Genomic DNA, 25,636 nt, shown 5'->3' on the forward strand with positions numbered 1-25,636 from the left:
TATACTTGTTTTATTTTAATGTATACTTGTTTTATTTTACACGAATAAATTTCTCATAGATGTCCGGCAATCTTTCCATGAGATACACACCCGGTGTATATAAAAATGTAAACAATTGGGAAAAGGAGTATTGATTTTGCTGTAAAGTTGAAATTTTTTATAATCATACAATGTGTACGCTGAATGAGAACATTCAACGTCATGAATGTATCGAATTATGGCGACAGTAGGTGTATGGATATTGAACAAGACACGATAATATGTTCATAGCTAAAAGGTTATTTACTAAGTATAAATTAAAAATTCAATTATTACATACCTACGTATAATTTTTATATTCTAACACGTAAATAATTTCTACAAAGAAACAACTTCCATTAAGGCAAAATAAGTCATTTTGATTTAAAAACTACTGAACCGATTTTAATGAAATTTCTATGGGACCAATTTGTAAGCGAATACTTTTAGGTAAAAAAAATCCAAATCGGTTTATAACAGTCGTGAGATTACAAACAATAAAAAAAATACAACCAAATAAACAAAAATCCCTTTTTCAATCTGGGGCAGCGTTAATGGCACTCGAGAGCGCCCAACGATCAGTGCTGAAGGTGACGTTTAAGAAACCCTTTAGATACCCTACGACTGCTCTATATAAGGAAACCAACATTCTGTCTGTGCGAAAACTACATCTTTAAGGTGTCCTTAGTAATGCACCGCTTCACAATTAATAGTCTGCATTATCCCAGGCTGCTGGAAAAACGAAACCCTACTGTACACCAAACTTGCGTGAAGTCCTACTTCGCTTCTCGCTCACCACTGTTTGTTTTCTTATGTTTATAATAGAATATTAACAAAATGTAATATCATCCGATGTTCAGTGAAAGAAGCAAAATTAAAAATACGTAATTGGCTGCAATCTCTAACTTATACACATACAGAGGATCTGATAAAACCTATTGTCTGAAATATTTATTGAAATGCAAGCATACTATACGAGTACCTACATAATATCTACTACACATGCGCGCGCGCTCACACAGCAATTATATATAACTATCCAGTCACTGTAACAGGAATATCTAATTTATAAAATTGTATATAATTTAACCCTTCTTTACATAATGATGGCAATTTCCATCATAACATTGCATGGCCAAAAATAATATAAAAAAATAAGTTCACTTTGAGTTGACCGTGTCTAGATGCCTTTTTAATGTCCATCGCAGAAAAAAAAACATAGCTGTCACATTCATTTCTTTAACCATTTTTCCTTTAATTTTGAACATGAATTATATCATCTTGATTTAATTCACCAATAAAAAAAAACATGCAAAGAAGGGTTAATAGGTCCCCCAGATATAGGCTCGAACCATATGGGGACCATGGTTAAGCGATTTTATAACTCACTATATTGAATAAAAATTATTATATGAGCATGTTTCGCACTGCAATATAGGGTATGTAAGGACGAATGTAGCGGCCCCCTTCATTCGTACTTAACTTTGGAACGTATTGGCGTTGCTTTATCTTAGGTGTCTATTACCCGCTAAGACTTATCGGCGATAATTCTTAGTCTTGATAATTTATCACGATGATGGCCATTATTTTTTAATGACAATACTGTGATATTATTATTTAAATTAATATTATAATAATGACAAAAGATTAGATTTTTGTGTGTTTGCTATGGATAAACTTCGGTCAGCGGTACTTACAGACCTATATCACTGGCTACAATAACAGCCAAGGTGTTCGACGGTTTGCTTGACACGCAACTTAGACATCTAAACCTGCATGACCTTCAGTTTGGGAAAGGGGAAAGGGATTGTTAGTAATGGAGACTGAGAATCCTATTGCTAGCAATATACCCAGCCGGGTCGACCTCCTCGCGGTTCCCCCTGGAAACTATTATGGTTAATTCCTGATGAATTCATCATGATGGGCTAACTGGCCTGTTTTCATTCTCATCTATTACCTTTCATTGGTGCTCCGCCAGCGAATCCCGTTAGCGCAGGCGGGGTTACCATACCATGTTCACCCATCAAAAAAAATACCTTCAGTTTTGCTTCAGACAGGGAGTGTCGACTGAATCGGTCATTTTTTGTCTCAAGCATACGGTCAGATACTACACAAACCAATCCACTCCAGTCTACGCATGTATTTTAGATCTAAGCAAAGCTTTTGATATGCTATCTTATGAGCTCCTATGGAGTAAACTTAAAACTACGCTACCTACAGAATTAAGAGATTTTGGGCACAAAACCATTATAAGTTATGAGCCAGTTTTGTTGGCGGATGCTAAGTATACAAGTACCTACATAAAATACGTGATATTGTCGAAATTATACCTACATACAATATTCACGTCAGTGTTGGGCCTTCAGAAGTACCTATACGAAAATTGATGAGCGTTTTTATGTTAGAAAGTAAACAATGTATCACTACAAATCACCATTTTGTAGTTAAATCAAATCAGCAACAGTGGCACTTGACAACAGTTATGATACAAATATAATAAAATATTGGTATACTAAATGTAAAGATGCTAACAATATGTCTTTTAAAGAATTTCACAGAAACTACTGAAACTGGATTGATATATATATATATATATATATATATATATATATATATATATATATATATATATATATTATCAACATAGTTATGTACCTTTCAACTTTATCACCATTAGCAACCTATTGCGACTCACTGCTGCTTATAGGCCCTATTTTTCTTTGTGCTACTTTTCCCTGTGTCAGGCTAATCTTGCCAGTGGCGTAACTATACCATTTGGCACTTGTGACAAATTCTTTTGATTGGGCCCTATCATTTATATTCAAGTAAAATAAAATACTCAGGTACAAGGTAAAAACAATCTGAGCTCGCGGCCTGTTGAGCCGGGGCCCTTTTGGGTCGGGGGCCCGTGGCATTTTGCCAGCCCTGCCACCCTATTGTTACGCCACTGAATGTTGCCTATGTATGATGGCTCTTTAACTAAAGGAACAATAAACATTTTTCATCAAAATCGTTTCAGAAGTTAAAAGGATTTTTTATGGATGATAATGGAATGGTAACCCCACCCGCGCTATCGGTATACACCGGCGGGGCACCAGTGAAGGATGATAGGTGAGGATGAAGTAGGTCAGTTAGCCCATCGTTACGAATTCAACAAGAATTGTTCACGATGGTCTTCAGGGGGAACCACGTGGAGGTCGACCTAATAAGGCATATTGTTAGCAATGGGGCTGTCAAACTCCATTACTAACAATCCCTTTCCCCCCAGTTAAAAGGATTAGAACCTAGCTGTTTGTTTATAATGATCAATTGAATCATATGTATAATATTTAAGGTTCATACAGTACGTATAAAAATAACACAAGTTTTTTTTTTAAATGTAATACTGATAAAAACCAATTATGTTACTATAAAACAAATTAATTATTTTTTTAAATAATGAAATTGTGTAAATTAAACTATGTTTCGGAGAATATTAAATCCTACCTCGTAACATTTTTTTTTTTTTTTTTACAATACAGGGGGCATACGAGCATGCGGCTCACCTGATGGTAAGTGACTACCGCCGCCCATGATCACCCACAACACCAGCGACATTGCAGGTGTGCTGCCGGCCTTTTAAAAAGGAATATACTCTTTTCTTGAAGGTTATGTTGTCGTATCGGTTTGGAAATACTGCTGCTGGAAGTTGATTCCAAAGAATGGTTGTGCGTGAAAGAAAGTGCCTTGAAAAACGCACGGTGGAAGACCGCCACTGGTCCAGATGATTGGGATGAAACTTTAGTTTGTGGCGGGTTGTACGGTGGTGAAAATCAGTAGCAGGTATCAATCCGAACAATTCCTCAGAACACTTCCCATGATAAATTCGGTAGAAGATGCACAGAGATGCAACATCTCTGCGCAGTTTCAGTGGGTCAAGTCGGACAGTAAGGCGTTGACTATCGATAATTCGTGCCGCCCGACTTTGAATGCGGTCTAACGGAAGGAGTAACATATTTAATTTATTGCAGTGATATATGTAAAATCTGGAAACGTTTTAAAAATTACCTTTTAAAGAATACTGCGGCTTAATTGTCGAATCGCACTACTAAATCGGGCGAAATAAGACATTGTTGGCAGTTTGTATATATATTTCAACTATTACAGAATATTTTCTTCACAATAATAATTTTTTGTACAGTGATGATGATAAAAACTGCTTTTGTTCAATAAAATAAAATGCAACACAAGTATAGACGTATAAAAAGGTATCCAAAACAATTTCAAAATCATTAAAGTAGCTGGAACTATTTTACAGGTAATATATTTACAACAAACGTACAGCACTTTTGCTGCGAGTCTTTACTCGCACGCACATTATAACGTAAAACAAAAAAAAAATCTATCCCGATATTTGCATTTTATTTCCTTGAACTCACAATTTAACGACGATATAAAAAAAAAAACATTTAAGTACAATTTGCAATATATTCTCTATCGAACACAATAGAGAACTGTAAAAAAAATTATATTGTTTCAAAGTTGGCAGTGATAAAGTATTGTACCCAAACTGCATTAATACGGGCCACAAACAGTGTTAAATCTAATTTGTATTTAATAAAAATCGCATGAAAATGGCAGATTACGCTATTGTTGTTAACTGAGTGCATAGTCTATGTAGGATACAAAAAAAAAAAAAAAGAAATATGAAACGAGGATCAGTGAGGTTATAAAACCCGATATACATTAAAATCAGGTTTACTTTGCATACTTAGGCCCGACTATGTAAACTCTAGTCTTAATATCTTCAACGCTAGAGGCATATTGAACTAGGCGAAATATGCAAAGTAAAACCTATTACGATTCGTGTAAGGAGGGCTTTTTAACACCACAGATAATATTCGGAATTACAATGTATTTGTGTTACCATAAATAGAGAACCGCCCCTTAGATAAGTGGCAAATGTGTAGATACATTTTCGTTAGCGAGCGCATGAAAAAGAACATGGCGCCGGACATTGCTGTCTCATTGTATCTCGTACATACGGCATCGTAAACGTATCTATCGATTATTATGTACTCGTCTAGTGGGACGGGAGATTTTGTCGATTATTGTTTGTGGCCACGTGGATCACTTGCGTTAATTTTGCTGCCAAAAATATTTATTTATTTAATCAAATATTGCTATATAGCGCGATTCAGTCAGGCACAGGCAGGTCGCATATCAGCTCGCGGATTCTACTGTAAGTATTGTAAGGCGGGACTGTAAACACTGCCCACTTATGCTAGGCGCAAGAAGTGGTGTCAAGCACTGGGGTTGCGATAAAGTCCACACTTTTAACGGTAGAACGTTCAAGAATTTGCAATCTGAAACTGGATGGTGGCATTCTCTGAAGCTAATATTTACGATGTGCGTACAATCAATGCGTTCGTGCCTGTCTGTTCTAAAAATTGAAAAATTCTACTGCCGAAGATTTGGACAGTAGAAAACATTTAGCACCATGTCTAACATAGAAAAAGCAAGCCAGCTGTTCAAGGTGTTGATATCACAAAACAAACTGTTTTCATGGATAGGAAGGTGCTATGTTAGGAACTGGTTGCAGAGAGTGCCGCGCGGTCATTTTAAAAGCTACAAATTCATGATGGGGCTAGATTGTAAAATGATCGCGGGCGATAAAAATACCCCATAGATCATAAGCGAAAATGGTGGTAGGGTGGGGTTTAGAGCGAAAAGTGCTGCTGTTGATGCACGTCGTAAAATCTCACAGCCGCTGTTAACAATGTTGCGAGTTTACCAATTCGTTGCACGAACGATCACACAGGTTTGCTTATGACGGCGAATGTTCGAGGCAGATGGACGCCCAAATAATTTAAGTAAAAACATGCAATAGTCCTAGGTACAAGTCAAAGTAAAAATTTTTTAAGATTTTTCATTTTGTATATTTTTTTTTTGTTTGTTTTTAAACTTTTTTTTTAATTTTTTTGTAGTTTTTTCAATTGTATTTTTTTTCTTGTTTATTTATATCTTTTTTTTATATATTTTTTCAAAATAAACAGTTTTTGAGACACTTTCCATTATTACTCTATTATTCAGTTTTCTTACATATATATGTATATTTATATATATATATATAGCTCGTTTTTAAAAATTATTTATTGTACTTTTATTATTTCAGCGCGGCCAAGTGCCTCTTATGTAAAATCGTTATAAAACTTATGCGTATAAGATAGCCAGGCGTGTGTACGTCGGTGGTCATCGTGCTTGCGGGCTGTGCGGTCGCGGCCCACTATCGCTCGCCTGGCGAGCTGTCCAATCCGATTGGAACAATTTCGAGTCTAAACCTTTGATAGCAAACTTAACGATTTGTGGCATCGCTTGAAACATATCGGTATGATGCCATAACACCAGGATACTATGATACATACGACTAAGAGAATCTAAAATAAATTACTAGTACATTTACAGATATAAATTTAAATGCAATAAACATTCCCAAATATACCACGTTACCTGTCGAACACCAATCAATAATTCATGGGAGATCTACACTGCTTACACGTTCGACAGTTTGAACAGTTTAATATGAGAATATTTAAATTCGAGTCCACATTATACGAACAGCGAGTAGGGCACCTGTGAAATACTTTACACAACTAATGTCGGACACGCACGTTACGATCGTACTGCTCACACTAAGCTAATAGTAGTTCGTAACGTGTGCGGCCGGCAGTAATTCGCTCGCGTTACGTGAACCCAGCAACAAACACGAGAGTGAGTTTCATAGTTTGCGTTAATACATAAAAGATATGTGAATAACATTTTACAATAGTAACCTCATATTGGAGGCATAAAATCTGGACTACACTCCCGAACGCGACACAGAATTCCCATATTAAGCGAGAACAAAAATGATACATTCTTTGCCATAGCAAAGATATGCTTATTAATATTTATATCACCCATATAGGAACTCCGCGGGTTGAACCGTCAGGTATATTTACATGGCATATATACCTACGGGGGCGCTAGGGCAGGCGCCCGTCTCATAAGGCAACAAAACAATTTAGCACCATTCAAATGTATTACTGGAGCGAGTTACACTAGTAGCACCTTAATACAGCATCACTACAAGCTAGTTTAGTAGTAGAGGGACAGGAGGCCGCCGCTGCAGGCGATCCGAGCGGATACGCCGCCGCAGGCCCGCCGCCTGGCTGCATCCCCACACACGACGCACTAACTTCGTAAACATTCTTTTTTTTTTATCATTTACTCATTGCTCACCACAAAAATACTATTTACATAAAACATACGAACCCTAAAACATTCCAATATTAATATGCTTTTTTTTTTGTTAACTTCCATTCTTACCGTGTACAGATTAAATAACTTATAAATAAACAATATGAACAATAAAAACGTATAGGACGCGGCAGAGGCAGCGCTCGACCCGACCCTCAGTCACTGGTACGCAGGGATTCACAATCAACTATGCAAGTGACGATCCACATACACGCGAGGCCCGCCGGCGGCGCTTGCGTCCCTTCGCACGTACTAACAAAAACTTATAAGCGAATGGGCGCAAACGACCCCGCCCGACGGTGCAGTCCACATCAAAATACGATTAAAATAATGTAGCAAAATGTTTATAGACCGATTTATATTACAACTACTAGGGTTTGACACCTAAAGTAGTAACAGGTACGAGCGCAGATAAATAAGATATTTCTTTCAAAATCTGATCATGCACCTGTGACAAATTTAGCAACACAACGTGAACGCCACCTGTGGGCGATCCTACCGGTGTTCGAATACGTTTTGGACTAATTTTGATGCGGACCCAGTGTGCGGCGGCTCGTCCCCTACTACGTCCTGCTAATACGAGTCGCGGTCGGACACTATTCAGTCTTCACAATTACAGAGGTGTGAGTGATGTTTTTGGCAGCGCTCCATTACATGCAAGTTTAAATTCGAAACGTGTACAGTTTTCAAACGTACATTTATCTCGGAAGTTACGCGAACATGTTCAAGTCGACACGGAGAATCACTATTAGTCCTATAGACTCGGCCGGACGGGCTCGCCGCGATCCCTAAGCAGCAAAGGACCGCTACTACCTCTGTTCACGAGCAGGTACGAGAAAAAAATATTTACAACACCGGAAGTGGAGGAAAGGAACGCGGCCCGTCCGGACGGGACCCGTGTACGTGGACGCGCGGCTACCGAGGCGGCCGCTACCGTCACTCGGCCACCGCGAACAACGGAACAACAATTTGAAAACTGTCACGGGCAACAATAAATACATAATCTAAAATAATATTACTCAACGACATGGCACTATGGAACGTGAACATATAATAGTCATAGTGGCGTTTGTCCGTGGCGGCGGGCGCGAGCGGTCATCGGTCGGGCGCGGGCCAGGCGTCGGCCAGGCGGAGGCCGGCCGCCAGCCGCTGGTAGCTGCTGCGGAACGTCGCCACGATCTTCTCGAACGTCTCCGGGTCGTACACCGAGCGCGCCGTGTTCGACAGGTCGAACGGCTCTGTAACGGCATGCGTACACGTTAGTATAACATGAGGATCATTCACGGTACAATCTGCCTAAATTTCAGTGAAATAAATAAATTTTTAAATTTTTGGCATAGAACAGGTTACCCTTTTCTTTTCGAGTGAGGAGTGGGCAGCAGTATCCCTCTTAAAACATCTCCAAAGCCTAATTGATGTTGCCAATTCGCCTGCCAAGTGTGACAACTACTGGCAAAATCCCTTCAAGGGGGAGGTAACCTCGTCTGCGCTATTGGTATACACTGGTACCTCCAGTGAGAAATGATAAATGGGGATGAAAGCAGGTCAGTTTCTTCATCTTGAAAAATTCAACTAGAATTAAACACAATGGTTTCCAGGAGGAAGTACGTGGAGGATGACGTGATAGGGTATATTGCTAGCAATGGGAAATGTAGTCTGCGTTATTTTTAATCCCTTTCCCCCTATTATGGCTGTGTCATTCCCGTGTAGAATAGGTTACCTCTTCTTTTCCCCTGGATGTCGTAGGAGATGATTAAATGAAGGTGAGAAATGGGCAGCAGCGTCCCTCCTAAATATCTCAAAGCTCAACCTATTTCCGGTAAAAGCAGTAATGTTCTCACTTTGAGAGCCACGCTTAGTGTATAGCGAAGCGTTTCCTCATAAACCGGGAATGTAAACACTAACCTACACTTTTGTAAACGATTCCAATCTATACTTATAATAAATCTGTAGAGGTCAATTCTGTACATGAAATATATTTCCAAAATAACTATCAGCGGGTGATTAGTGATCGATACTGATGCCAAAGATGCAATCGGTAAAATTTTTGTCTGTCTGTCTGTATGTTCGTTATAGAAACAAAAACTACTCGGCGGATTTTAACGAAACTTGGTACAATTATTGTTCATACTCGTGGGCAGGTTATAGTATACTCATCAGTTCATCACCTTCGACGCAGAGCAGCTTCCAGGGCCGCGGGCGCGGCAGCGGCACGCGGCTGCCCGCGCGCACCGACACCGCCATCGTCGCGTACCTGCGCCGCAACCACACGCTACTGCACTGCACACTCACTAAACCATCTAGTCTTTTTTTTTATACAACTTAGTAATGGCAAACAAGCTGACGGTCCACCTGATGGAAAGTGGTAACCGTCGCCTATAGACATGAGCAGTACCATGGACAATAACAGAGTATACTGATTCGCCCATGATACCCCCCATGCGTTACCATTCCTGAGGACTCAGGTGTTATTCCTCTGTACCCAGTAAATTCACGGCATATCCCACCCTTCAAACCGAAACACAGCCATGCAAACACAGCTGCTTCACGGTTGACACACGAATGGGATCTATGAAACACGATAGTCTTACAACACCTCGCAACATACTCACTACTCTTTTAAATCTCCATTAAAACGATTGCATTTCAATACAGTTTAATAAATACATAATAAAAATACTTGGGTACCTCTGTCCCATTCGTGTTTCAACCGTGAAGCAGTTGTGTTTGCATGGTATTTTTATCTAAAAGGATATACTTACAAATTCTTCCCGTAGACATTTTATCAAAATAATTTCAATAGTTTTTAAATCATAAAATAACATGTGTTACCACAAAAAAAAATCTTTTAATATTGAGCAAATTTACAGTTTCCTATAATCCCTTCTTTGTATAACTTTTTATATAGGTACACAATTAAAGAAAAAATATTTAAAAAACCAAATTTAACAGCTATATATTTTTTTTCTACAATGAACATTAAAAAGGTATCCAGACACGATCAATTTAAAGTGAACTTGTTGTTTCATACAATTTTTGGCCATTCAATGTTACGATGCAAATGTCCAGCACTATGCAAAGAAGGGATATATTAGTTTATACTAGTGTGTACTGACGGGAAGTCTGCGTAGTAGCGCAGCATGTTGAGGAAGAGCTCGGCGAGCGTGCAGCGGTTGTGCGGCCGCGCGCGGGCCAGCTGCGGCGGCGGCAGCACCGGCGGACTCGTGCCGCCTGCCGGCGCCACAACCAACCAACCAACCGTCACATCACTACTCGGTACATACATGAAAACCTCGCATCATGACCTCCATGTCCGTTCACGCTAACCACCAAACTGCTCAACTAATTGAAGTAAAATTTTCTTTCTCAAACACGCTTGCAAATGTGTGCATTATTTTGACAATCTTCTTCGAGATAAATCAAATATTGCCGTACTGGCCAGATGCACGCGGGCAGCGGCCGGCAAAAGTTGTGTGAAAATCCATATCTGTCGTGTTTTGCGGCCAGATAAATTACTATGTAAACTCATATCTGTTTTGTAATTTAAATATGAAATGACCTTTTACTTCGAAAAACTTGTTAGTAATAGGGTTAACGGGGCTACCATTACTAGCAATATACCCTATCAGGTCGACATCCACGCGGTTCCCCTGGAAACCAGATCGGGATGGGTTAACTGACCTGTTTTCATCCTCATCAGTCATCTATCACTGGTGCCCCGCCAGTGTATACCGGTAGCGTAGACAGGGTTACCATACCATTATCACCTTTAAAAAAAAACCCTCATTGGTGTACCGTTAGCGCAGGTGGAGTTACCATTGCATTATCATCCATTTAAAAAAAATAACATTCATATAAAAAAACAACAAACAAACTACTAGAGGGAGACTTGGTACAGAGTGGTACGTTAGTTTACTACTATTACTGTGTTTGTGTTACGTATTAATGTTGCGTTGGTTTCGTCATTTGGAGAGGATGGATGAAAGAAGAATTACGAAAGAGATTTATCGAGCAAGAATGAATGGAGATGTCGGTAGGGGCCGCACTAGACGACCAAATAGGCGACGTGCTGAAGAAGGGCCAAATTAAAAGTACCCGTAACCGGCGAGCGTGTATGAAAAGATTGATGAGTGTGGAGGAAGCGAAAGAGGTCTGTTTGAATCGAAGCATTTGTCGTTCCATTGTTCCTGCCTACCGTAACGGGAGACAGGCGTGACAGATATGTATGTATGTATGTATGTATGTACTGTATGTGTGTAATGTGGTCGCAGCCGTACTCACACTGCAGGAAGTGTATGACCATGAGCGTGAGCGAGTAGGAGGACAGCGTGCGGCGGCGCGCGTCGTTGATGTCGTGCGCGCGCGCCCACAGCTTGGCCAGCGCCACCAGCGGCCGCACGCGCCAGTCCACTGCCGGCGTCCACACTGTTGCAAGCGGCTGCACCACACCACCCGGCATCGGCCCGGGGGCGACGGGTGCGTAAATGCTAACAATACCCTAACAGGTCGACCTTCACGCGGTTCCCCCTAAAGACCCTTATAGATAATTCTTGTCGAAGTCATCATGGCTGGCCACCTGACCTGCATTCATTCTCATCTAACACCTTCCACAGGTGCTTCGTCGGTGTATACCGATAGCGCGGGCGGGGTTACAATTCCAGTTTCACTCATTAAAAAAAAACACCACCCGGCATCGGGGCTGGGGGGGAACGGATTGTTAGCAATGCGGATTATCCATCCCATTGCTGACAATATACCTTAACAGGTCGACCTCCTCGTACTCCCCGATTATGTATGTATTATATACATAATCCTTCGTCTTGAATAACTCTCAATAAAAACTATGTTAAGTTACAAAAATTATGTTACATAAGCATTCAGAAACCACATAGGTTTATATTAATACTAAATACTATGTTTTTTTTATACAACTTAGAATGACAATCAAGCTGACGGCCCACCTGATGGAAAGTGGCAACCGTCGCCTATAGACACGAGCAGTACCATGGACATAACAGAGTATACTGTTACGCCCATGACACGATTATTATTGCTACACATACTTTTGGAGAAGTTGTTGAGCAGCGTGGTGTTCTTGATGCCGACCAGGTTGTTGCAGTTGAGGTCGACCTGAAGCCCGTTGCGCGGGTCGCGCAGCTTCAGTATCGGCACCTTCGCCTGGATCAGCTCCGCTTCTTCAAAACAAACATTCATTCATTGTTGGCCACAAAAGAATATCAGTGTTTTGCTCTATTGAAGGCAAACCAATAAACTGAGCTGTGACCATTTTGTGAACTACAGTTACGTGTATGCATTAAGTCCGCTTTTTGTACCAAACATTTTGTAATGTGGTCAATAAATAAATAAAAAAAAAGCGCCGTGTAGTCCTTGCATAAAATGGATCCTCCCTTCTTATCCTGGGAGTGTCGTAAGAGGCGACTAAGTGAACTTAATAGTCGAGGGACGGGCAGAAGTGTCCCTCTTAAAACATCACCAAAGCTAACCTGCCTGCTAAGCATGGCAACCATTGGAAAAAAAAAACCTTTATGGGGCAGGCCTACGTCCAGCAGTGGACGGTTAACAGCTGATTAATAATACAAATTAACAAGAAATAATTGTAATTGTTTGTATTTATAATAAGTTTACTATTGTAATCTTTTGGAGGAAACAATAAAGAGTATCTATCTATCTAGAGTAAGTTAAATAATTAATTTTATAATATCACATCTGTTAAATAATTAAGCGGAAAAATTATGATATTTACGTATTTATCACAGTGCTGACGGTGGAGAAAATTAAAATAATATTTTTCATAAAAACACGTTATTCTTACAAACAGGCGTATGTATTTTAACTGCCATCAATCAATTTAATTCAGAATTGTTAAACAAAACCGTGTTATTGTTAATACAAGTGTCATTTTACATAGAAATTGTGTTCCGAATAATGTGGTGTTGGTACGAATCGTTTTTAGAATAAAACTGTATGTCCAATATAAAATGTATTTGTTGTTTGCATGGCTACTGTTTATATTATACAGCTACTATGTATACAGCTGTGTCATGTGGGGTACGCAATCCGTAATACGTCAATTGTGTTTATTAAAATTTAACAATTTTCTTCAATGATCGAACTTTATATAATAAATCGGTCAAGAGGGTAGTAGAAATTGTTGGTAAATAAATATTATATTCGCCGTGTGGTCCCGGCATAGAATGAACCACTCTTTCCTATTCTGTGGACGTCGTAATAAATAATAACTTTACAATTATAGATCTTTATCTTATAGATAATAATTAACTTAAAGGTAACAACATTGGCTTGAGGGGGGAAAGGGATTGTTAGCAATGGAGTTTGACAGCCCCATTGCTAGCAATATGCCTCATTAGGTCGGCCTCCACGTGGTTCCCCCTGGAAACCATCGTGAACAATTCTTGTTGAATTCATCACGATGGGCTAACTGACCTGCTTCATCCTCACCTATCATCCTTCACTGGAGCCCCGCCGGTGTATATCGATAGCGCGGGTGGGGTTCCCATTCCATTATCATCCATTAAAAAAAATCACTGGCTTGAACTGGGCACATAACTATTTATGTTATAAGACTTTCATCAGGCCCCCTAGATAAGTGAGAAATTAAATTATAGATAGAATTGTATTGGTTAATGTTTGCATGGGATAGAACAAAACTTTGAACATGGCCACGGGGTCATTCTCACGGGGTCACTGTGTTATTTGTCTGAATATATATATATATATATATATATATATATATATATATATATATATATATATATATATATATATATATATATATATATATATACACACACACACACACACACACAAATACATACACATACACGAGTATAAAGTAAAAACATTCTACAGAACTAATTAGGCAGTATTATCACTTTCTTTCAAATACGGAATGTCTCATAAAAGAAAGAGACAAATGTATTTAAAAAGTAAAATAGGTCTAGGAGAGGTTTGAGGTAGAATATATGTGCAAGCGAGCGCCGCACCTAGTCCGAAGTCAGCAGGGTCGAAACTCTTGATGTAGGTGAGTATGTAGTTGAGATGCAGCAGGGCGTGGGCGCGCGGCTCGAGGTGGTCGAGCGGGCGCACGTACAGGCACAGGTCCATGTCCGACGAGTCCAGCGCGAACCCGGACATCGTCGAGCCCACCACGTACAGCCCGTACCGGGGGAATATATTCTGTAACACATACATTCCACGATTCATACCTGATAGTTCATGGTCATTGGTCCTTCTTATCGTTATTTATGAACTAAACGAGAACCGCTTCATATCGAATAAAAAAAAAAAAAACATTTACAAATAGTATATTAATGTAATTTTAGTATGTATGTATATCAATAATTACTAGTACCGCATTCGAGTATTCTGACACTTACCTATGGTTGACTGGGAGAGAATGCTTTTAGCATTAAGTCCGCCATGTACACATATTTGTACTAATGAATAAATAAATAAAATAAATATATTTATTTATTCATTAGTGACATTTGAATATATTACACTATACAGTAGCTATGTTTTCTATATGTACTTTTTTTTATGGGTGAAAATGGTATGGTAACGGTAACCCCGCCTGCGCTAACGGGATACGCTGGCGGAGCACCAGTGAACGGTGATAGATGAGAATGAAAACAGGCCAGTTAGCCCATCATGATGAATTCATCAGGAATTAACCATGATAGTTTCCAGGGAGAACCGCGAGGTTGGCGACCTGGTTGGGTATATAGCAAGCTATGGGATTCTGTCTCCATTACTAACAATCCCTTTTCCCCCACGAGACTAGGGTCATACTAATACAAAAAGAAGAGTTTAGCGACTCCGATCAAACTGTTTATAATTACTCTTCTCAATCCAAAGGTTGCCTGGCTCTTCCAGGCCACTGCCCATTGTTTTCTTAGTGTAGTATTTTCTTGTAATTGTTTATATTTATAATAAGTTTACTATTGTAACCTTATGGAGGAAACAATAAAGAATACCTATCTATCTATCACACCGTTCTTCAGCAACTTTTTCATCTTACCCTTACATTATAAGCTGCAGTAGACTGAATCAGACACCCTACACGAAATAATCTTTGGTACAAATCTACACGACAGGTATTTACCAAGGGGAAAGGGATTGTTAGCAATGGAGTTTAACAGCCCCATTGCTAGCAATATACTCTAATAGGTCGATCTCCACGTGGTTCCCCTGGAAACCATCGTGAACAATTCATGTTGAATTCGTCACGATGGGCTAACTGACCTGCCTTTTCATCCTCACCTGTCATCCCTCACTGGTGCCCCGCCGGTGTATACCGACAGCGTAGGCGAGGCTACCATTCCATTGTCATCCATTAAAAAAAAAAACAGGTATTAGTATGATCATTGCGTTATATTTTAGGATCAGGAATGGCAACGCATGGGGCGTCATGGGCGAAATAGTATAGTGTTATGTCCATGGTACTGTTCATGTCTATAGGCGACGATTACCACTTTCCATCAGGTGGACCGTCAGCTTGTTTGCCATTCTAAGTTGTATAAAAAAAAAAATATTTACCCTAATATTGACATAGAGATATTTCCAAAGATTCATCTTCCTCCTGAACGTCTCCTCTGTCTGCTGTGACTTGACGAACTTATCCCAAATCTCTTGTGATAGCGTATCCCATTTTGAACCTGAAACAATCAAAACCATATTTAAAAATCTGTACTAGGTTAAGTATGTGTGCATTGGGGGAAAGGGATTGTTTTTTTTTTTTGATGGGTGAAAATGGTATGGTAACCTCGCCTGTACTAACGGGATACGCTGGCGGAGCACCAGTGGAGAGTGATAGATGAGAATGAAAACAGGCCAGTTAGCCCATCATGATGAATTCATCAGGAATTAACCATGATAGTTTCCAGGGAACCGCGAGGAGGTCGACCTGGTTGGATATATTGCTAGCAATGGGATTCTGTCTCCATTACTAACAATCCCTTTCCAGTCCCATTGCTAGCAATATACTCTGTCAGGTCGACCTCCACGTGGTCCCCCTGGGAAACCATCGTTTTTTTTTTTTTTTTTTTTTTTTTTTTTTTTTTTTTTTTGCAACTTGATCGTGTTGAATTCTAGGTGTGTTCCAGTTCCAGGGCTAACTGACCCGTCCTTTCATCCTTACCTATCATCTATCACTGGTGCCCCGCCTTTGTATACCGATAACGCAGGCGGGGTTACCATTCTACTATCATCCATTAAAAAAAAAGTATGTGAGCATGAAGAGCGACACCTATTGATGGAATGTGATAAGAATCGAAGTAAAAGGGAATAATTTTTAAAATCATTTAACATTCATAAATTTGATGTGGGTATTGTTCAGAGTATAATGCATGCATAAAAAAAATGCTCCTATTGTCAAAATTGCCTTGTGCTAAAGTAAATTATTTAGTTTTAGTTGTGGTATTAGATAATCTGTTTAGATATTACAGGATTGACGTGTTAAAAAAAAAATATAAATTAAAAAAAAAAAAGCGAGACAGCAACGTTTCGTGGGTAGTTATATATCGTGTATAAAATATATCTACAGTGGACAGAGGTGCCCAAGCAAACTATTTTGGTACAGTCTCCCTCTGGTAGAAGGTAAGGTAAGGACTGTATTTCTATTCTAACAGCACAAGGACAGTGTTCATGCTTTTTTTTTTGTACAACTTAGAATGGCAAACAAGCTGACGGCCCACCTGATGGAAAGTGGTAACCATAGCCTATACACATGAGCAGTACCATGGACATAACAGAGTATACTGTTCCGCCCATGATACCCCCCATGCGTTGCTATTCCTGAGGACTCAGGTGTTATTCCTCTGTACCCAGTAAATTCACGGCATATCCCACCCTTCAAACCGAAACACAGCCATGCAATCACAACTGCTTTACGGTTGAAACAAGAATGGGACAGAGGTGGCCAAGCAAACGACTTTTGTACAAAGTCTCCCTCTGGTAGAAGGTAAGGTAAGGACTGTATTTCTGTTCTAACAGCACAAGGACAGTGCTCATGCAAAATTATAACAAGGATGTATTTAATGAACGCTAATAATTTTAATTGAAAGAACAATGCTTCAGGTGTTTTGTCTACACATGTCTAATTATTCAAACGTGTGAGCAATTCATTCTGTAGAATGACATTTTTTTTTATATATATACAATTATGTATTTAAGCAATATTGTGTATTCGTTTATTACGCACGTATTAAATTAGCATACAGAAGTAAACAGGGCCAATCCAGTGGAATATTACTGTATTATAGCAACATTTCTTTTCTACTTTTTTATAATCTTTTTAAGCTCTATACATGCCATATATATACCAGAGTCTAGAGGGAGACTTTGTACAAAAGTCGTTTGTTTAGGCACCTCTGTCCCACTCGTGTTTTACTATGAAGCAGTTGTGTTTGCATGGCTGTGTTTCGGTTTGAAGGGTGGGATATGGGTAGTGAATTTAGAGGAATAACACCTGAGTCCTCAGGAATGGAAACGCATGGGGGGTATCATGAGCGAAACAGTATACTCTGTTATGTTCACAGTACTGCTCAAGTCTATAGGCGACGATTACCACTTTCCATTATTCCATGGGCCGTCAGCTTGTTTGCTATTCTAAGTTGCATGCGGTACCGAGCCCTTAAGTCTAAGACGAGACTTTGCCTCCCTTTGTGTGCTCTACCGCTTGTATAACGGATTGAGTTCCGAGAAATTGTTCGAAATGATGCCTACAGACACTTGTCAGCTCATTGCTTGCCATCGACAGGGAATTCATCCTTGCATGATAGAATCTAAATTGGTCGTGTAAAGTATGGTATCAGAGAGGTTATCTCACACGAAAGCTCAGGCTGTGGAAAAAGTTCATTGCCGAGGTTTTATCTACACCCTTAGTGTTGTAAGCGTCCAAGGGATTGTTATTTATGTGAATTAGCAGTCCCATTGCTAGCAATATACGCAATCAGGTCGACCCCTAGATAATCCCCCTTGAACACCATCGTGCTGAAATTCTCGTGTATTCATCATGATGTGCTAACTGACCTGTCTTTTCATCCTCGCGTATCATCCCTCATTGATACCGTTAGCGCAGGCGGGGTTACCATTCCATTATCATCCATTTGAAAAAGAGGTCATTACATTCCTTACCTACTAAATCAATCCAAGCGTATGCTACTCACCGTTGAGCAGATCGTCCGGTGTGAATTTCACCTGGAAGGAGTAGGACGAGTTGGGGTACCGGTCGGGCAGGACCCGCCGCTGCCGCGTGTGCTGCTCGCGCCGCCGCGGCCGCCACTCGCGCGAGTAGTTGCCCTGCTGCGCTGGCCCGGTGCCCGCGTTGTTACGTTCACGTGATGTGCCTTCACCTATTCACCACAAGAACAGTAGGATATAGCAGTGAAATTACAGAGTACAGAGAGGCATACCGTCTCAGTCCACAGGAATGGCAAAGCATGAAGAGTAAAATTGGCGACACAGTATACTCTGTTATGTACATGGTACTGCTCATGTCTATAGGCGACGGTTACCACTTTCCATCAGGTGGGCCGTCAGCTTGTTTGCCATTCTAAGTTGTATAAAAAAAACTCAATTGTGTGTAAAGGGACGAGACAATTAGAGATGAACGGAAATATTTTTAAATATAATTTTGGATAAATGGACGAATCCTATCAGCCTTTAACTGTCCACTGCTGTCCTCCCCCTTGGAGGGCTTTACCAGTAGTTGCCACGCTTGGTAGGCGGATTGGCAACCGCAGTCAGGATTTAGAGTTGTTTTAGGAGAGGGACGCTGTTGCCAATCCCTCACTCTCCCTTCGTCTCTTACGACAGAACGGACGGGTCATATTCATATTCGTAGGACTAAAGGTCTAAATTTATCAAAATTATTCAAAATCGTATTGACAACGCTGTTTGTTTCTTATAAATAAATAACATGCATAACAATTGTGTCGCACAAAAAAAAAAGTTTAATTATTTCAAAACGAGACATTTTGATATAAAAACAAAAATACTGAAACGATTGTGATAAAATATCTATACAACTAATCTGTAAGTATAACACTTTTAACGATAAGGTCGCCCATTGTTTGCTCACTATGATTATTGCTTGTACTTGTTTGTATCTATAATAAGTTTACTATTGTAATCTTATGGAGGAAACAATAAATAGTATCTATCTATAACCATTTAGATGGGGGGGGGGGGGGGGGGTTGTTAATAATGCGGACTACTAGTTTCATTGTTAGCAATATGTCCAAAAAGGTCGACCTCCATGTGGTCCCTCCTGGAAACCATCGTGCTGAATTCCAAATGAATGGGCTAATTGACCTGCTTTTTCATTCTCACCTATCATCTCTCACTGCTGTCCCGCCAGTGTATACCGATAGCGCAGGCGGGGTTACCATTCCATTATCATTCATTAAAGAACCATTTAGATACAAAAAAAAACCAAATCGATTTATAAATTACGGCTGATGAGTTCTGAGGCAACAAATATAAAAAAAAATACATTCGAATTAGGAACTTCCTTTGTTTCAAGTCGTTTAATATCCGCGTCATTTTAAATTGAATATTTATATCGACGTAATAAAATTGCATTTCCTTATGTCAAAGCGATCTTCACATTTTAAATAAAGAACATCAATCATTAAATTTTGCATTCAAATTCGTCACGGACCAAGTCACGCGCGATATTTAGGTACATGAAAACATTTGTATTAGTGACACAATTCGCACTTTCTGAGTAGAGAACACGGTGACGTGAAAAAAAATTATCGCCTCAAAGTGGTCTCGTGCGTTGGATAGGTTATGCATGCCTTGTAGTTAGGGCTGCCATCACTTAAATTGTCGACACCGGATAAACACGGCAAAACACCCGGACATTTGGGCGAAATATGGTTTTTTCCCCGGACATTTATAAAAAAATATTTTTTGTAACAAAAATAAAAACATTCTTATATAAAAAACAGGGTTATTGTGGATGAATTGGTAGCTAAGATTTATTTCAATTGATCGCCTACCTATAAAAAAAATTGATTTCCCTTGACAACAAAAGTGTCCGAGTTACACCCCGGACACTTTTCAAAGACCCCTGCCGGACGGCCCCCGGACATCCTTCAAACTAGGACAAATCCGGGGAGTTCCGGACGGATGGCAGCCCTACTTGTAGTATGTATAGTTTGCAAATATGAACAACAAACAAGGGACTTGGTAACAGAACTCCTACTGCCAATTATAAATGTTATAAATAAAGTCGTGGACGGCTTATATCTATATCTACAAGGGGAGTTTTTCAGTAGTCGCCACGTTTGGCAGACGGGTTGGCAACTGCAGTTAGAGATGTTTACCATTGTTTGTATTGTTAGAGATGTTAGTTACCGCTTTTAGAGATGTTTTAAGAGGGACGCTGCTGCCCGTTCCTCGCCCTCCTTAGTCGCCTCTTACGACACTCACGGGAAAGGAATGGGTGGCCTATTCTATGCCGGGACCAAACGGAACGTGACGACATGTGCATGGATGGGTTATTTTATAAAAAAAAGACATGAAAGATATTTTGGAGCGAGATGCAACTGTTAGTAGTAAAGATTACCGCTCCTATTGCTAGCAATAAACTACGTAGTTGATTAACCATGTTAGGGCTTCTACGCAATAAACGTCTTGTTTACGAAAAAAAAAAATTGGTATGGTAAAATTCCGCATAATCTGAATTGCGTTACGCGTTACGTTAATATTTTTAATGAGGGTATATATATAAATCTTTAATTTTATCTTCACTTAAACTTTTCAAAAAACTTTTTTGTCGCTGTTCGTGGTCTCTATCTGATGGAGAGCCTCTAGGTAGTTGTCTACACTGGCTAATGGATCATCAGGTTGCCTTCCATCCGATCCTTCTGGAAACACATCGTGTTTAATTTCTAGTGAATTCAGCACGACAGACAAATTGATCTACCTTCGATTTCACTTATTATCTCTTTCTGTTAAATAAATAAATAATTTAAGTTAATCCGCCTTGGGGGAGGGGGGGGGGAATTTAATATCCCCGTTTCTAGCAATATACCTCCCTCTCAGGTCGACCTCCACGCGGTTCCCCCTGGAAACCATCTGTCACCAGAAGGTGAGAATAAAAAGACAGGTTAGTAAGCCGATCGTAAATAATTCCACGAGAATTCACCACGACGGTTTCCAGGGGGAATCGCGTGGAGGTCAAATGGGGTTGTTAGATCCCATTGTTAACGATCCCTGTCCGATTTGCCTCGGAGACTTGCAGCGGTTACCTTGTACTTTGCAGTGCTAATAATAATCTATTGCATTGACAACAGTAAGATCTTGAGACACTATAAATATAAACCTATTAAGCATTCGAATAGTCAACTCTTAGACTATTATCTTAACTTACTCAGTACAGATAAAGTGTATTGCGTCATAGTGACAGGCGACCGAAGCTGTATACTTGGCCACGTAACAACCATATCTCGCCGTGAGTTATTTTATCATAAAATTTTGAAGTTTCCATTTACAGTAGGTAGGGCGGAGGATTGTTAGTTATGGGGACGTTAATCCCAATTGCTAGTTATATTCCACGTCAGGTCGACCTCCACGCGGTTCCCCCTGGAAACCCTCGTGATTAATTATTATTAAATTCGTCAGGATGGGTCAACTGATCCGACTTCATCGTCACCTATCATCGCTCACTGGTGCCCCAGTGAGCGATGATTGGTGACGATGAAGAAGACGATAATCCCCATTGCTAGCAATACCCTATCAGGTCGACCTCCACGTGGTCCCCCTGGAAACCATAGTGTTGGATTCCAGGTGTATTGATCACGATGGCCCAACTGACCTGTCTTTCCATCCTCACCTATCATCTATCACTGGTGTCCGGCCAGTGTATACCGATAGCGTGGGTGGGGTTACCATTTCATTATCATAGTTGTATAAAAAAAAATCTATTAAAAAAAAACTACAGTAGGTAGTCGGAGGAATAACGTGATAAGAATGAATGAATATTTTACTTTTATTTACAAATGTTAAAGGTCTACAAACTATAAGATTATTATTTGAGGAAAACAACAACACTCTGTTTCCGAATATATGATTTTTTTTTTATTTCAGTTTTCGAAAGACCTAAGAAAAGTCTTAGCTTTTCGAGGTTTACAGCCAAACAGAAGTTTGTTTAAAATAGTAATATTATAAGCAAGCTTTTGCCGTGTGGTCCCGGCATAGAATGAGCCACCCTTTCCTGACCCGTGGGTGTCATAAGACACAACTAAGGGAACTTAATCCAACCGCTTACCTTCAAGTGGACCGTATGCATGTTTGCCACCTCAGTGGTATGAGGGGAAGGGATAGTTAGTAATGGGGAAGTTAGTCCCCATTGCTATCAATATACCAGGTTGACCTCCACGCGGTTTCTCCTGGAAACCATTGTGACTAATTTTTCGTTCACTGACCTGCCTTTTCATCTTTACCAGTCATCCTTTATTGGTGCCCCGCCAGTGTATACTGATAGCGCAGGCGGGGTCATCATTCCATTAAAAATACCCTCAGTGGTATAAAAACTTGTTGGTACCTCCCTCTTAAAACATTACCAAATCCTAATTGCAGTTCAAAAGCAAGATGGCTATATCTGTGGGTAAAGGTGTCCCAGACGGACTGACAGACTGACTTTTAGATAATACCTATGAGGCTGGCATACTCAATCCGGTGTACTAAAGCCTCAACAAAAATTTCTTTTAAAAAAAAAGTTGCAGTTGCCAACCCGCTTGCTAAGCATGGTAACTACTGGCAAATCCCCTCTTTATGGAGGAGGCCTAAGTTCAGCAGTGGACAGTTAAAGGGCTGATATGATGATGAAGCAAACTTTAGTTTTCTACAAATGTAGAGACAAGAATGATTTTTGCTATATTTATAGTTGAGAGTTAGTAATAATTCTTTACATGGTAGGTAACATCTACAATGTTTTCTGTTTATCATATTTGCACAGCATAATTTAAAAAAAATGCGAGTAGAGGAATTGATTGCAGATGACAGCTAGTATATTTATATATGTATATTTATATTTGTATGTATGTATTTTTATTACATATTTGTATATTTATGAATACATAAATATACAAATATGTAATAAAAATACACAATAAACAAATAATAATTTGTTTAATGTATTCATGTATGTATATTTATATATTCATAATGTGCAGTAGTTCTCTATTGTATGTGCTGTAATTTTTTCACCGCATAATTAAAATTTCATGATTATAAAAAAAGATTTTGGCCTCAAATATAGTACTCCTATAACAGCATAAAAGGACCAGCCTATTTCATTCAGCTTGTTGGTAAATAAGCAATGTTGAAGAGTAAGAAACTCTTAAATGGCTGATGGATTTAATTTAAAATTAATATTTCGATGAACAATTGAGGGTACTTCTTAATTATAATTCATTACAGTGAAGACTGTTTACATTTCTTATTTAAATAATTATTTATTGAGAATTTAATGTTATCTGTACTGTGGATATCAGTCCACATTTTTTATTTTTAACCACTATCACTGTTAGTCAGAAATTGTGACACTGCTTTATATTTAAGCTAATCCACAGACTAAATTGTTGCATTTATATATATCAGCCTTTTTACTAGCTATAATTACATCTGATTAAGACGTATGGTCTAAAATTTTTGGGATTTCCTTATCCATTAATATGACATCGCTTCCATTCCATCTATAAGCAGACCACTTATAATTTAGCTATGTATGCTCTTCACAGATGGGAATGCATTACTACTTGTTTCTAGAAGTTTCAGGGCTATGTTGTTGATATGATATTGAAGTCTTTGCTTGTATGTCACACATGACTTGTTTATTTCCTCACTCACAGTTGCATAAATATAATAATGATATTACAATTTTAACTGAAGATGAAAATCTAAGTATATCACTTTATAAATTAGATAAGCACTACCTGTTTATGTTGGATTTTTTTTATACAACTTAGAATGGCAAACAAGCTGACGGCCCATCTGATGGAAAGTGGTAACCGTCAACTATAGACATGAGCAGTACCATGGACATAACAGAGTATACTGTTTCGCCCATGATATCCCCATGCATTGCCATTCCTGAGGATTCAATTGTTATTCCTCTGTACTTAGTAAATTCACGCCATATTCTACCCTTCAAACCGAAACACAGCCATGCAAACACAACTGCTTCACGGTTGAAACGCGAATGGGACAGAGGTACCCAAGCAATCTACTTTTGTACAAAGTTTCCCTCTGGTATTACATTACTAAAACAATTATGTATTAGATTGAACATTATGTGGGTAGAGAAGAGAATGCCTTATTACTTACTTCAATATACATTTTAAAAGTTATTTCTTATTTGAAAACCAACATGTGAATCTACCCACAACTTATATATTTAGCACAAACTAAAATACATTAAAAATGTTCTAAAACAGGCACAGTTAATAAATACTGGCACACTCACCCTTGTCTGCAGACTTGTTAGATCCAGAAGCATTGCTAGATAAACTGGAGTCATCTGAATCATAGCCAAATGCCCTGTTGTCTGTCCTGTATGTGTGTTGCCTGTCGCGGCGCTGCTGCCACCGCCTTGTTGCGCCCTGTAGGCGGCCGGGCGAGCCGCCACCGCGTGATCTCTCGCCGCCCGACAGCGTATCCATTTGATATTGCCTCTGTCTGTCGCCACCAGGCATCATGTACATAGGTCCCGGGCTAAACTCCCCATTTGCGTGGTACATTACTGGCGCTCCCTCGTTCATAGTATTCTAATTTTCTGTTAACAAGAAACACCTTTATCAAAAATTGCCGGTATACCAATAGTATCCGTACCAATATAAAATTTTCATTGCACTGACCTGTTTTAAAAATGTTAAATCTGATGGCGGACTGACGCTTCTGACCCGCTACTGCGTCATTGTAGGCGTAATATATTAATTAAATTATGGTGCAACGATAAATTGAATAATCTATTTTTCTTGGACCACCGAAATTCGAGACGATTTGAAGTTCGACGTCTCTGCGAAAATTTATAGCGAATTAATCACTGCTTACAATATGGCCTATCACTGGTGTTCACCACGACAACAGAACGAGCTAAAATTAATTCTATGCCGGTAATAATAAATCTACCCACGAATTACCGCAAATGAGTAAAATGTAATGAAAAAATCCGCCATGACATAAAAGAACCCTTTAGCGACATCTGACGGAGCATAACGAAATGTACACGTGATTTTATTTTTTTTTTCGTTCAAATGTTGAAGTTCCATAGCAAACCAGTATT

General features: G+C 39.3%; 1 protein-coding gene across 4 annotated transcripts; it reads right to left on the bottom strand.

Moving 5' to 3' along the window:
* Window positions 1–4,130: 4,130 nt before the first annotated feature.
* On the bottom strand, window positions 4,131–25,570 carry LOC113510644 (poly(A) RNA polymerase gld-2 homolog B-like). 4 transcript variants are annotated; one of them, XM_052892069.1, is made up of 10 exons: window positions 25,209–25,570; window positions 24,818–25,126; window positions 18,507–18,692; window positions 15,877–15,995; window positions 14,322–14,514; window positions 12,360–12,488; window positions 11,578–11,734; window positions 10,413–10,527; window positions 9,465–9,550; window positions 4,131–8,534 (listed from the first exon to the last, which is right to left on the bottom strand). In XM_052892069.1, the coding sequence occupies exons 2-10, from the start codon at window positions 25,110–25,112 to the stop codon at window positions 8,354–8,356; spliced, it is 1,461 nt and encodes a 486-aa protein (XP_052748029.1). In that variant the 5' UTR covers window positions 25,113–25,126; window positions 25,209–25,570; the 3' UTR covers window positions 4,131–8,353. The 4 variants fall into 4 exon arrangements, with proteins under 4 accessions (XP_052748029.1, XP_052748030.1, XP_026749914.2 ...); XM_052892070.1 differs by having other exon boundaries at window positions 11,578–11,706; window positions 25,209–25,569; XM_026894113.3 differs by having other exon boundaries at window positions 12,360–12,491; window positions 25,209–25,569.
* Between the last annotated feature and the right edge of the window lie 66 nt (window positions 25,571–25,636).

The sequence above is a fragment of the Galleria mellonella genome, unplaced genomic scaffold (assembly GCF_026898425.1).
Source record: "Galleria mellonella isolate WM207_F2 unplaced genomic scaffold, CSIRO_AGI_GalMel_v1 utg149, whole genome shotgun sequence".
Lineage (NCBI taxonomy): Eukaryota > Metazoa > Arthropoda > Insecta > Lepidoptera > Pyralidae > Galleria > Galleria mellonella.

Coding starts and splice junctions, on each gene's coding strand:
- LOC113510644 (XM_026894113.3), bottom strand. CDS start 25,112: ATGAACGAGGGAGCGCCAGTAATGTACCACGCAAATGGGGAGTTTAGC. Junction 14,515..15,876: donor ATCTCTATGTCAATATTAGG/GTAAATATTTTT, acceptor TATGTGTTACAG/AATATATTCCCCCGGTACGG. Junction 10,528..11,577: donor GGTCATACACTTCCTGCAGT/GTGAGTACGGCT, acceptor TGGCGCCGGCAG/GCGGCACGAGTCCGCCGGTG.